This window comes from Cornus florida, unplaced genomic scaffold (assembly GCF_030987335.1).
Source record: "Cornus florida cultivar Cherokee Brave unplaced genomic scaffold, ASM3098733v1 CherokeeBrave_3.0.0_Hap2_Chr05, whole genome shotgun sequence".
Lineage (NCBI taxonomy): Eukaryota > Viridiplantae > Streptophyta > Magnoliopsida > Cornales > Cornaceae > Cornus > Cornus florida.
The window spans coordinates 93,177,967-93,192,099 of record NW_026775575.1 but is presented as its reverse complement, the minus strand read 5'-3'; the positions used below and the strand labels follow the sequence as shown (position 1 = coordinate 93,192,099).

Below are 14,133 nucleotides of genomic sequence, written 5' to 3'. Positions count from 1 at the left end.
CTCGGTTGTAAAACTGAGTACCATTCGCTCAGTTCTTAGCATTGTTGCAGCAGAGGGGTTGCACCTTGAGTAGTTAGATGTCAAAACTGTTTTCCTCCACGGTGACCTTGAGGAGGAAATTTACATGCAACAACCGGAGGGTTTCTCAGTCAAAGGGAAAGAGAAACTAGTGTGCAAGTCGAAGAAAATCTTATATGATTTGAAGCAAGCCCCAAGGCAATGGTACAAGAAGTTTGATGGTTTTATGAAGCGACATGGCTACAACAAGTGCAATGCTGACCATTGCTGCTACTTCAAGAGGTTTAAGTCAAGTTTCATTATCCTTCTACTTTATGTTGATGACATGTTAGTGGTAGGTTCTAATTTTGAAGATGAAGGATCTTGGTGCAGCGAAGCAGATTCTTGGGATGAGGATTACCGAAGACAAACATAAAGGTATTTTGCAGTTGTCTCAGGCTGAGTACGTTGAACGGGTTCTGAAGAGGTTCAACATGAATAATGCTAAGGCGGTGAGTACTCCCTTAGCTAATCACTTCCGCTTATCTCAAGATCAATGTCCGAAGACAGAAGATGAGAAAAACCTCATGGCTAAAATTCTATATGCCTCAGCCATTGGAAGTTTGATGTATGCCATGGTGTGCACAAGACCAAACATTGCATATGCAGTGGGAGTAATAAGCAGGTTCATGAAGGATCCGGGCAAGCTACACTGGGAAGCAGTAAAGTGGATATTAAGATATCTACGGGGTACCATAGACAGATGTTTATGTTTCAGAAGGGGTGAAGTGAATCTACATAGTTATGTAGATTCAGACTTTACTGGTGAGGTGGACCACAGAAGAAGTACTACCGGGTATGTATTCATGGTGGATACAACTGCAGTTAGTTAGGTTTCACAAATACAGAGGATTGTAACGTTATCTACTACAGAGGTAGAGTATGTGGCGATGACAGAGGCCAGCAAGGAGATGATTTGGTTACAAGGTTTGTTAACAGAGTTGGGATTCGAATAGGTGAAGAATGTTTTGCACAGTGATAGTCAGAGTGAGATACATCTGGCAAAGAATTCAGCATTTTATTCAAGGACCAAGAATATAGGACTTCGGTATCACTTTATCAGATCTTTGTTAGAAGATAGGGTGTTGACACTTGAGAAAATACTTGGCACCAAGAATCTGGCTGATATGTTGACCAAGACAATAACCATAGAGAAACTGAAGTTGTGCGCAACTTCAGTTGGTCTTCTAGCTTGAAGACAGAAAGAAGCACACCGACATGTATGGGACATGCATGAGAAGAAGATGGAATGGGTTTACAAGTGCTCCAGACTCCAAGTGGGAGATTGTTATGGTTTTGTGGAGTCTGATTAGGTGGAAGATTTTTAGAAAGATTTAATTATATGGAAACTTCAAGAGTACTGAATTTTAGGGAAAATTCAGTTTCCTAATCTGTTAGGGAAAATTCAGTTTCCTAATCTAATTTGACTTCCTTATTAGTTTAAGAAAAATTCAGTTTCCTGATCTGATTTAATTTCCTTATTGGTTTTGGATTCTACAAAAGGCAAGTTTTTGTAGGACAAGTTTGAAACTCTATAAATAGGAGTGAAAGTTAGAGATAAATGTGTGCCAATACAAGAGAGAGCAATTGAGAGAGATAGAGAGAGAATTCTCCTTATAATTCTTCATCTTTTTCATAGTGATTTTGTTCGGTGTGCTCCATGGACGTAACCCTAAGATTTGGATGAACCATGTATATCTTGTGTTCTTGTGTGTGATTTTTTTATTCTTCGTGATTACTTGTTTATTTCTTAAACAGTGTTGCTTATTTTGCGTTTCCGCCACAACAACTGGTATCAAATTCGGTTGATTGTATAGTGCAACTCTAACAGAACATTTTATATAAAGGGAATGAATTAATCAACTCACGGGCTCACTGACTAGTGCAAATTCAGTTTGTTTATCAACAATTTAAGCTAAAGATCACCTTTTATTTTGGCGTTTTATATATTTTCTCTTTTTAGGATTAGCACCCACAACTGGTTGATATGCACTGAGAAAACCTCGAAGACAATTGTATATATATATATTTGGTTCTTCTTGTACATGACTTGGTGAGTTTGCAGTCATACAAGAGTACAGCTAATGAAACAAAATGTAAACACAAAATAAAGGTGGCTTCTTGTCGTTTGAGTGCAAAAAATTAAAATAAAGTAAATAAACTCATTTCCTAATGCCCTTTGGGTCAATTTATGTATCCCGACTCTTGTTACTCTAAGAGTCTATGGAGAAAACATAAATTAATAAGAATCATTATAAGGGTCATAGAAATTGTCCATCAATTAGATACATACAGAGATTTTACCAATCCACTACCCTAAGCAGAGCTTTGAACAACATTAAAATTGCAGTTTTTTTTTTTTTTTTTGTAACTTTACGAACTCTAGTACTAATATAGCTATAATTCCCATGTGTCATTTTGTAAAGAAACTTCTCTCTTCAGTTCGGGTAGCTTTTATAGCTCTAATTCTCAGTTACTGAGGCTTTTGTGCTTAGAAAGATCTTGTTGAAGGTAAAAGAGTGGAGAAGATTCTACTATGACATTATATTCCTGGCTATTCGCAGGCTGAGGTTTGGATTTGTTTAAGTTTGAGATGGAAACCAAATTACTGATTAATTTTTTACCATCACATTGATCAATAATTATTCAAAGAACTTGATCATGTAGGGTAGAGACAAACATTTTTACTATCAATCCAGGGACAGGAATGTGACCCAAATATGACATTTCAAAGGCAATTGCAAATATTTGATTATTTTTATAATATATTGACTTTGACTTGTTAGGGAAAATTCAGGCGCAGGTATATAAATTTATGCGTATGATTATGGCTAAAGTCTAATCACCTGTTTAATGATTGGGATGACTTTAATGAAATTGGTTTTGCTTTATGTTTACCCTTTCCAATTGTGAATTAAAGACATTAAAAAGCAATAAATCGCCAGGATTGTTAATGGATTAATTCTTGGATGATCTGATGTTTTTTTTGTTCATGTAGGAAAAACCATGCCTAGGGTGTTGTCATTACTAAACTGACTTTTAAGCAAGACTCGATGTACGATAGATTAGGTCTGTGCATTTATATTTTAGGGTTAATTACAATGACACCCCCTGAGGTTTGTCATATTGACAGTCATATATAAGTTAGGCATTTTTTGAACAATAACACCCCCTGTCACAAATTGAATCCAAACAGCCCCTTAAAAGATGTGAAAAGTCAAGATTAGCCTTCATAATTTTATTAATTTAAATGGTTAAATATTAGAAATCCTAAATGACATTTTTATACTATCAATTACAATCAGAGGGAGAAAATAAAGAGAGAGAGTTGGGTTATATATATATATATATATATATATATATATATATATATATATATATATATATATATATATATTCGGTGCCAGAACAATCCACTCGCGGGTAAAGAGCTTTCACCAAGAAAAGGAACTGGGATAACAGATCAAGCATCAAGACAAACCTCAACCACCACCACCACCACCACAGCCACCGATCCTCACCGCCGCGATCCACCACAAAAGAAAAAGCAGAGGCAACGAATAACAACCATGGCCTCTCAAACCCTAACCCTAATCAAGCAACCACCAAACCCGCGGCCTCTCCCTCAAACCCACCACCAAATCCATAAACCTCTCTGCCCCTAAATCCCTTACCATCGTTGCCGCCATCACCACCAAGAAAGCCGTCACCGTTGAACCCTCGGATCTAGCCGCGGCATCGACGTTGGGCACATCCCTATGATGACTGTGTGCTTCTTTAGATCCTTCTCGAGCTTGGGAGCAAAGGATGTGGTGAAGTCAGCGCCACCGCTGCCGCCGCCGTGGCCACTGTTTCGATCTTGGAGGTGTATAAATATGTGTGTGTGTGTGTGTGTGTGTGTGTATGTATGTTGAAGATTTGGGTGTTTATATATATATATATAAACACCCAAATCTTCAACATAAATACATATATATGTGTGTGTGTTGAAGATTCAGGTTTTGAACTAATGGTGGTGATTTGGGTGTAAGGGCTTCACGGTGGTGGAGTCGGCGCCGGCGGCAGTGGCTACCATTATATGTATGTATGTTGAAGGTTTGGCATATGTGTGTTTGTGTTGAATATTCCGGTTTTGATCAATTGAAGTGGTGATTTTGGGTGAGAGAGCTTCACGGTGGTGATAGAGTAGCCACAGTATGACTGGTAATAGATGGTATTGGGATTGGATTTTTTATTTTTATAAATATTATACAAGGGTAGCAAGGTAATTTCATTATTTAAATTTGTCAATTTAAAAGTGAAATGACAACAATGTCAATTCATAGGTGGCAAGTGACCATTGGGGTGTATTTGTTAACTTTTTCAAACTTGAGGGGGTGTCATTGTTAAAAAAAGGCCTAACTTATATATGACTGTCAATACGATAAACCTCAGGGGGTGTCATTGTAATTAACCCTATATTTTAGATATATATTATTGTAACTTCATAAATTTTGCTAGCAATGATGGAAGATGAAGATAGTGTTCAGTCCTTCGGGGATTCAGGGACTTGCTGAATACTGTAACTTTGGCCTTAATAAAAATTTTGTTATAATTACAAATGGATTAAAGCCCAAGTCATGTGTATCCATAGAAGAATCTCCTGTGACGAAGGGTTTCTTGGAACTTTATAGATAATAATTTACAGGAAAAAGTTAGTTCAAGATAATTCTTGGACAACAATGAGTAATTGAGTTGCATCATTCGTTGTTGATGATTCAAAACAAGACCAAGACCAGCACTTTAGCATCCTTTGTTCTTTCTTCTTCTTCTTCTAGCTTGTTCACAGATTAATCACCCGACTATGCAACTAATCTAAAATTAGATAAAAGCGTCTGATCTGGGTAGAAACTGAAATTGGTTGTCTTTCTGTTTTCTCTTTTGAATGAGAATTGTAGGGGTTCATTTTCGTAACACAATAAAATACATATAAATGGTGATATCATACACAAATTTGAGTGATCCAGACAACATAATAGAATCCAAGGTGGATTGAGAAAGCTGGAAGCACAAACAAACTCGAGAGAAAGGGTGAAGATGGCAGTGTAACAGTACACCATTAACTCCCTTGATGAGGGTGTGGAAAATATAGAGAAAGCATAAATATCAGAGAGCATGAGAGCTCTCCGTCTTTAGGCGACAGTTTTTCTCCTTCCTCCACTTAGCCTTGGAGAACCTCCTTATATAGGCCAAATGAGATGTGACATCACATGTGGACCCATTAACATTATAAATGTTAAATAAGATAAGTTTAAATTATATGAGAGTTAAAATGATATATCTCTCTCCGAGTCAGGTCGAGCGTCCACTCAACGAGCCCTAAACTTCATCCACCAAATCAAGAACCTCTTCTGATCCCAAGTAATCCTGAGTCCTGCTCCCAACTCAGGTCTTCAAGTCTTCAACCTTCTGTGACGTGGTAAGTGTCACGTAACTAAGACCGTTTGACTTATGGGCCATCGTTTCTGATGTGGCATTGCTTGTTGACCACCGTTTAACCAATAAATATGGGCCATGTGAAGTGAGGTATATTCAACACCTACAAGAATTAAAGACTTTAAGTAGCAATAAATCGTCAGGTTTATTAATGGACCTTCAACCCCCGACCTAAGAATTGACCACACAAGCCAGTGCCCAAGCCAAATAGGCACGAAAGGAATGGCGCGCTATAGTTATCATTACTAAGATTAACTAAAAGGCAGACTTGGTGCACTGTAGTTACCGTTCTAGGTTCGGTCTTTGCTCTTATGTTTTACATATAAATTATTATAATTTCTAAAATTAAGCAAGCAATGATTTAACATAGATTTTCTTAGGTGATTTTACTTTCTGACACTACAGTGCAAGCATTGATGAAGGAAGAGGTCTTAGGATTTGTATTTATAGAATAGGAGTAGGGAGAAAGACCTTTCAGTAAAATATAATCATGTTTATTATGTCACTGCTGCATCCCAAAGGTTGAGCATTGCCAGATGAAAGGTGCAGCCAAATTGTCATATGCCTTGATAAGAGAAAAGACACTGTAATTCACTTTCAATAATGTATGAAACATTGCTTAGAAGTGTGGGATTTTGATTGCTATATTGTCCTTACTAATAAAGAAGAGACTAAAACAACACTGCTCACAGCGGTTCTCCTAATTTGTGATTTCCATACTTAGATTGTATCTAGCTGATGGAGAAACACTGACATAGTTAATGATGTTCTACGGCATGACATTAGATTTATTTTTAAACTTGTACCATATATCCTGAAATGATTAGATTTATTTCAAATAATGGATATATATAGAGAAAAGTATCTCATATGGATATGATATGATCACGTTTCCCTGTAAAAGCATACGTGCTTCATAGGATGTGCAACATCGCAATGAATGTGAAAATCCTTTTATTTCCTTTTTCTTTTCCTCTCTTTTTTGATTTTTGTCTCTTTGATTTCCTTTCTCTCATAGAATTTTGATGTTAATGGTAGTAGCCATTACATTTTTTTTTGTTTTTATGTCCTGGCAATTGCTTTCTGGATCGACTGTGAAAGCTAAAATTGCTATATACACTTCTTCATGTTTATGTTTACCATAAATGTTGTCTTTGGATGGTAGGTGTGACATGGGTTAAATTTATCCTCAAAATTTCGTTGTTGTGATGACACTTGTTGGCGCCAAGTTTCAGCCAGCTCAATGCACACAAAAGGTTAAACAAGTTAGAATGCATACATATCCCCTGCTATGCTTGTAGACCCCAAAAAATGTTTGTGACCAAGGAAGTGTCCTGCCTGAAACTACACACTCTGTTACTGTTGACTCCCCTAAGCTTTCATTCACACCTCTCAAGTCTCAAGTTCTCAACTTCTAATTTGTAATTTGATTGATGACACCTTTCAACAGGTGCTCAAATTAGGACAAGGGAGAGAAACGAAAAAGGAAAGAAGCTAGAAGATATCTGTAATTTGCATCATGACTTTTAAATTAGGATTATGTTTGCGGTATAGTGAGATCAGGGTATAATGAGATCAGGTTGTGTAAGTGTGTGTGTATATATATGTGTGTGTTTATAAATGAAGATCAAGTTATTTAAGTGTCAATTGATGCAGTGAACCACACAGAGGGTGGTGTAATGCCATGATTACTCAAAAACTTCCAAGTAATTCAGAATTGAGGACAGTTGCTTTGTTGTAAAGAATTGGAAACTTTATGAGATTTAATTAGGGTTTATGTGCCCAGGAAGATTACATGGAACTCATTCAGATGTTTGATCTCTATGATAGTTTGATAGTTTGAGAAAGAGAGAGTTGAGTGAGAGAAAGAGGTAAGCGGGATGATTTAGAGAGAGAAACAAAAACGAAGTTGTGGTAATACCATTCACGATGCAAATGATCAAATTTGTTTCATGATGTGTATTGCTACTTGTGTATCACCAGTCAAAATCAAACTTTAATTTAAAATTTCTACCATTCCAATTCCAATACCAACAATCTAATTAATCACTCTCATGCAGAGCATAAATGAAATCAGTTTGAACATAGATTCGCGTTCTATTTGTAGGTATATTTATTTGGTTCATATGAATTTTAAATGCCAAAGGTAACCGAGAGTACCGAATCTTCTACCGCTTATTTCCAAAACCAACCACACGCCGCCTTCATCAACGGCCCATAAATTCGCAGCAATAGTGGTGCATTCAAACCAGACGCATGTATTGCATTTCACCGGTGAATAGACAAGTATTGTTCGTTATTAATGGCTCAATTTGAAAAACATCTGGTTAAACCAGAATTGTGTTTTTATTATTGCTGGTCCCCGAAAGCTCTATCTTTTTCCAATTAGAGCATATTGTAAGCAACAAGAGAGTGCCGGTCTGGCAAGAGAGACCACAGATCAAGCCTATCCACAAGCCCTGTGTCAAAAATAAAGCAACGCATGGAGAAAATTAACAAAACATATTGTAGAAATACCTAAGTAGATACTTTTTAATGTTTGTAATGTGTAAGACCGGCGACAGTGGTTGTCTCGCAGGTGTGGAGCCTACCATAACTTTGAGACAACCAATTTTCAGTTGTTGACAGAGCTGACTCGATTAGGTGTTCTCAAAGGATGAATACTTAGTCCATTCTTCATAATGTACTCGGAGGTGAAATATATGAACGCCGGACAAACAATTAGAATATTTGTGTTACCTTAGCATATAGTTTGAACTTAAAACCGAGGAGAGCTGCAATTGGCATGCCTACGAGATAGAATGTTGCCAGATTAATGCAGACAGCCAAGTGCTGCCAACCACATCCCCTGGCCACCCCTGCAGTGTTGAGAGATCGATCACATCCATTAAAAAATGAAATCATCAAAGAAAAACTATAAAAAAAACCGTATGATTCTAACCTGACAAGACACCTTGCACAGAATCAAATATTATCGAGACTACAAGCAGGGGTGTCATCGAAGCAAATTTCCTTATTATCACGGAGCTGTCACTGAAGAAGCCAGCCCATATATCATGACCAAATCCTAGAGCCGAAACAACAAGAAGAGCAAGAAGGATAGAGAGCTTGAGAGTGACACCCATGGCATGCTTCGCTCGACTGGGGTTGCCTGCTCCTAACTCATTCGACACTCTCGTGCTGACACGGTAACTCCACCACGATAATCAGTAGCCGTAACAAAAAGGAGGAGAACAGAGGAACTTGAAAAAACAGAACATTAAAAGTTTCCCTCACAACTAACCTTGCAGCTGCGCTGAGACCATAAGTGATCATGTATGCAGTAGCTTGTGTGTTTACACTGGGTACACGAAAACCCCAAAGACTAGCGGAGTCAAGAATTAAGAACAAAAACATAGATATGTTGATTAGAAGAAAATAAGAAAGAAAGCTTACCACATTGCAATCAATGAAGTTGTAATTTCTGAGTTCGGCATCAATCCTGCTAGTAATACCAGAATCTCAAAAGCCCAGTACTCCAAGCTGCCAAATTTTTTTAGAATTGAGGCTAGCTCTAAATTGTGTGGTTTGGATAAAGCTTAAGAAGAGGACATTTGAGTGAAAAGATCACACTTACCATACCATTGCTGCAGAGGGTAGAGCCAATTTTGCAGATGCAAGAAGATGATGAAATGACTCCAACGAAAAACCTTTCCAAGTATGCTCAAATTTCTTGGCGCAAAGAACGTATATGGCCAGCATAAACACCGCGATCCACAATGATATTGAAACTGCCAATGCTGCTCCCTTGAAGCCCAGGGATGTCCGATGAACCAAAACATAGGTGATGCAGAAGTGGATGATCAACGGAAGCAATGAGCAGACAACCAGTGGCATGACAACACTTTGTGTCTGTAGAAACCTCAACAGATTATGCAAAAACCCAAACGCAAATAATGCTGGTATAAGGTACTTCATATAGAGGCCAGCCATTTCTGATATTTCGGGATCTTGACCGAGTAAGATGAGAATGGATTTTGTGTAGAGCCAGAAGATGGAAATGATCAGAGAGAAAAAGACAGATATGATGCAAGAAGCCTGTAGATATATACCCATCATCCTATATAGTTTTGCACCATATCCTTGCCCACATAATGTCTCAAGTGCACCACTTAGGCCAACCTAAAACAACAAAATTAAGTGAAAAAACAATAATCTGTCGATCAAAAGAGAATCAAATTGAAACTAATTCAAATTGTTTTCTAATTACAGTTAATTTTCTAATTTCACTTGATTTTTGTTCAAGGCCAAATCTCATTCAAATTGTTTACAGTTTACAATAGCACACATAGTCCCAACAAAAAACACACACATAGTCCAGTGTCGTTTTCTTTGTTTTCCTTTCTTCTGTAATTTTAAATAAATTTCCAGTAATGGCTCAAAAACAAAAACAAATACGCAAGTAGCCCTGTCAATAGATCAGATCTCGATTGGAATAGTCAAATATGGATTGAGTGAAAAATCCGATAACCCGATAATGATCCGAATCCGTTAACTTAACAAATCGGATATAAATTTGGGTTGAACCAATCCTTTAATAATCCGATCCGACTAAAATAATATATAATTCTAGTGTTAAGTGCAAACAAACCCTTTTACTATGGATATAGTGCGGTCCTTCTCTTATATAATAAAATAAAATAAATAAATAAATAAACCGATATTATCAATTAAATACAAATAGGTTCATGTGTGGTATAAAATGACAACTCTCACTTCAGTTCAATAAATTAATAACTATAAATATAGGTCGTGTAAAAAAAAAAAAAACACTTATCTTAATTTTTCTTAAAATATTAAGATAAGTTTTATAAATTTTCTTAAAATATTAAGATAATTTTTCTTAACTGTTCCCAGTTTTATATGGTAACCCCAGCTTCTACTTGGCAGGGTTATACCGAAATAGATAAAAGAGAGAGAGAAACGAGATGTTTGCTGGTGTTCTCATCATATTACAGAGAACCCTAAAATCTAATATATATATATATATATACACACACACACACACTTACAAGTGTAGTTTATTTACAATATAATTTTCATGTAATTTTCAGTTTCCCAATCATCATATCCTTTATTAGTTTTAGATGGAGGATCATTTTTAATGTATTTGAGTTTCCTTCAAGCCCCTAAAGATATCTTCAGAGCCTGAGCCCATAACAAATAATTGGTATTGCTCAGTTTAACGGTAGTAATTTGCCGCCCAACATGATCAGTAATTGCAGCAGCAGTTGTCTTGATTTCACTATGTTCTGCCATGGATCCAGGAATTGGGAAGAAATACAAAACAAAAGTTGAGAAGAGAAGAAACTAGAGCAGCCAAGACCAAACTGAACACTGCCCAGCCAATAAAATAAGTAGAACTAGCCTCTAACAGATTGCACAGGCTGAAAAAAAAAAAAGGTGATCTGAACTGATATGAGAAACTAAACAGATCAGAACCACACCACAATCGGGTTGAGTCTGCAGGGGTCGAATTAACCCGATCCTCCTTCACTTGGGTCGGATCCCTACAAACCAATGAAGAACTCTGCAAATCAAAAAGAAATCTGCACCGCTGCAACTTGATGATGAACACTGGTTGACAACGAACACAACCAACACTGGTTGTGTAAATAAAGAAAGTGATGATGTGAAAGTAACTCACTCTCTCGGTGATGATGAAGCCAACACACAGGCACAACAATGGAACCCTCTTCACGAGAACGGTGACGAACAATTTAGAGTTGGGAACGTTTCAGATTTCATGTCCAATTTAATGCATTTATGGGTAAGGGGCAAAATGGGAATCTAAAAGGGTAAAGTAGGGTTTTCATTTTTATTTTTTCTAAAAAAGTGGTAAGAGGAACTTATTTACACCTTTTTTGAATTTTATGGACTAATAATATGCGCATTTTTAAAAAGTATGGACTAGTTACACACAAACTTTATAGAGGATTTTTTGCACTTAATATATTTATATTTTATATTATACATATTTTATATATATATATATATATATATATATATATATATATATATATTTCAAATATTAGATTTGTGTAAATATAAATTATGTAATAAAAAATTCTAATTAAAATGTTATATTTACAATACTACTACATATCCTCATCAACATAAGATTACTCCCCTAATATCAATCCATTGAAGACACGAGAACTCCATAAGCGGTTCTGTAAGCCTACATCGTGCTTCCAGTTCCAGATAAAAACGAAGGTGAAAAAGAGTCATCTATTGACGTATGATGGGGAAGGAGGAAGTTCTGATTCTTTTCTTCTCCCTCTATTACAAGCACAATGGGGAATGGGAAACGAATGTGTAAGTCTATTTTTTCTTTTATTTTCTCTATTAAAAATCCTAATTTTTTATTTTTCAAAAGTAAAAGTTGTTTCAGAATTTTCTTATTTTCTCCTTCCATCTTATCTCTCTCTTTTTCTATTTATGGAGATTCGGATTCTTTGTTACAGAACCCATTTCAATCTATCTTTTCTATCCGAAATTTGATCCCCTTTGTTTCAATGTTTCACCTTTATATGGAAGATATGAACCATATTTTCAGTAGCAAAAATCATTTATTCTAGATTTGGTATCTAATTTCTTTGAATATTGAATCAATTTGCGTGATTTGTGTTTGTATAAATGCAAAGGTAAAGTTTCTAAACGGATCGGATTTATCGGATCGGACATCTGATAAAATGAGTATCAGACATAGATCGGCTAAAGAAGAATTCTTCGGATTATCAGATCGGACCTGATCACTCAGTTTGCTTATCAAATTCAAATCGGATCAACCATAATTCGGTTCAAATCCGATCCGTTGACAGGTCTATAAGCAAGCATAAATTGCCATAGAGTCCATAGACTAACAAGAAGATGCCCAACATACTTGTTTATTAAATTAAAATGAAATAATTCATACCATTTTGGTGACGTATTCTCCATCAAATTTATATAAATTTATTATTAGTGCTTGAAATTTTTTGTCTTTTGTTTTTTAAAAAAAAAAATCTCAATTAACAAATGTTAAATCAATTTAAGTTTTTTCTTAATTTTTCAAAAATATTCCAAAAGAAAAGAATGGTAGTTTACAAAATATTTCTTTTTACCGTAAATATACATAAACAGAGAGTATAATAAATTTTATTATAAATAATAAGTTAATCATTTTAGAATACTAATTATGTTTATTTTTTTCCATTGTTATGATAAATTACCAATTACTATGTATAAAATTAAGGTATAAATTGTACTCCATATAACTAATTTTTAAATAAAAGAGAGATCCCATCAATTAAATAATACTTAGCATCTCACCAGTGAATAACTTCACTCTATTCACCTCTAGTGTGTTTCAATAATAATAGCATTATCTTTAATTTAAAACATTTATAAATGGTACTGTAACGTCGTTACTGAAACTAGTTAATCAAAAAGAAAAAGCGAGGATTGAGAGTGACAGATCATTATATATTTAACGTATAGCAGACAGTAATTAAAAAGAAAAAGCAAGGATTGAGAGTGACACATCATTATATATTTAACGTACGTGTAGCAGACAGTGGTAGTTTGTGGTGATGAATATCCCATGTGATTTGTATAATTTCTCGTGGACCCATTATCAACTGAATCGGAATTTGTGACTCTTTTCTTTAGCAATAATAATGATGAATCAATGATAATGTTATTATAATTTTACAATAGAGAGACAGAGAGAAAATTACCATGAAAGAGAGGCCGGTGACGGTGGTCCATGAGTTGGCGAGGTTGGCGGCGGCGAGCTGCAGGTCTCCGAGGTGGCCGGCGAACATGACGGACACCAAAGGGATGAAGTAGTAGCATACGTTGGTGAGGATCATGGGCAGCGAAAACAACATCTGATTCTTTGCCTCCTCCCCGTCCACCACCTTCTTCCACCAGTACACCCTCTCCTCTCCTCCACCGCCGACGGACTCATCATCTAGCAACGGACGTCTACTAGCACCATCTGAACTAGTAGTACTAGACATATCTCTATCTCTATTTACTTACTGTGACTCCTATTTTGTTATAGTTGATCAATTCTCAACGTCAACGTACAGAGAGATTAGAGACTAAGGAATTGATCGATTCCAAAAATAAAAAAAATAAAGACCAAGGACAAAGAGAATAAGATGATAGCAGAGGAAGGGAAGGGAAGGAAATGGAAGACATATTTGTGAGGAGAAAGGAAATATTAATGTTATGAACACGAGCTTGGTGTAAAATCACCATCAGTGAGTGATATTGGATAGTCTTGTCTTTTCGACCATTTGATATATAGAATATAGTAGTATTTGATCTTGACGGTGCAGTCTAAAAATTTGAATCGGTCCACCAACATAAAAGGCGGCCGTTACTCTCTGGTACTCTGTCTTAATTCTCAAATACATATAGGGTGAGATCACGTTAGAGAATATATAAACTAATACAAAAATTAAGTGCAAATCAGATAATTCACGTGCCGTTTTCAGATGAATTTCAACTTGCACGACAAGGAATATTATAATAAAGAAGACTGATTTTGATTTGTCTCTTTTAATTACC

The 14,133-nt window shown here is 35.9% G+C and overlaps 1 protein-coding gene across 1 annotated transcript; it reads right to left on the bottom strand.

Moving 5' to 3' along the window:
- Positions 1-7,527: 7,527 nt before the first annotated feature.
- On the bottom strand, positions 7,528-13,929 carry LOC132307688 (protein DETOXIFICATION 19-like). Its single transcript, XM_059805515.1, has 7 exons — positions 13,293-13,929; positions 9,149-9,693; positions 8,968-9,054; positions 8,816-8,872; positions 8,474-8,712; positions 8,272-8,390; positions 7,528-7,991 (listed from the first exon to the last, which is right to left on the bottom strand). The coding sequence occupies exons 1-7, from the start codon at positions 13,575-13,577 to the stop codon at positions 7,860-7,862; spliced, it is 1,464 nt and encodes a 487-aa protein (XP_059661498.1). The 5' UTR covers positions 13,578-13,929; the 3' UTR covers positions 7,528-7,859.
- Positions 13,930-14,133: the final 204 nt, after the last annotated feature.

What these genes read in the sequence shown, in the direction of transcription:
- LOC132307688 (XM_059805515.1), bottom strand. Translation starts at nt 13,577, where the DNA reads ATGTCTAGTACTACTAGTTCAGATGGTGCTAGTAGACGTCCGTTGCTA. An exon ending in TCACCGGCCTCTCTTTCATG is followed by an intron (nt 9,694 to 13,292) that starts GTAATTTTCTCT and finishes TTGTTGTTTTAG; the next exon opens with GTTGGCCTAAGTGGTGCACT. An exon ending in TGTGCAAGGTGTCTTGTCAG is followed by an intron (nt 8,391 to 8,473) that starts GTTAGAATCATA and finishes TCAACACTGCAG; the next exon opens with GGGTGGCCAGGGGATGTGGT.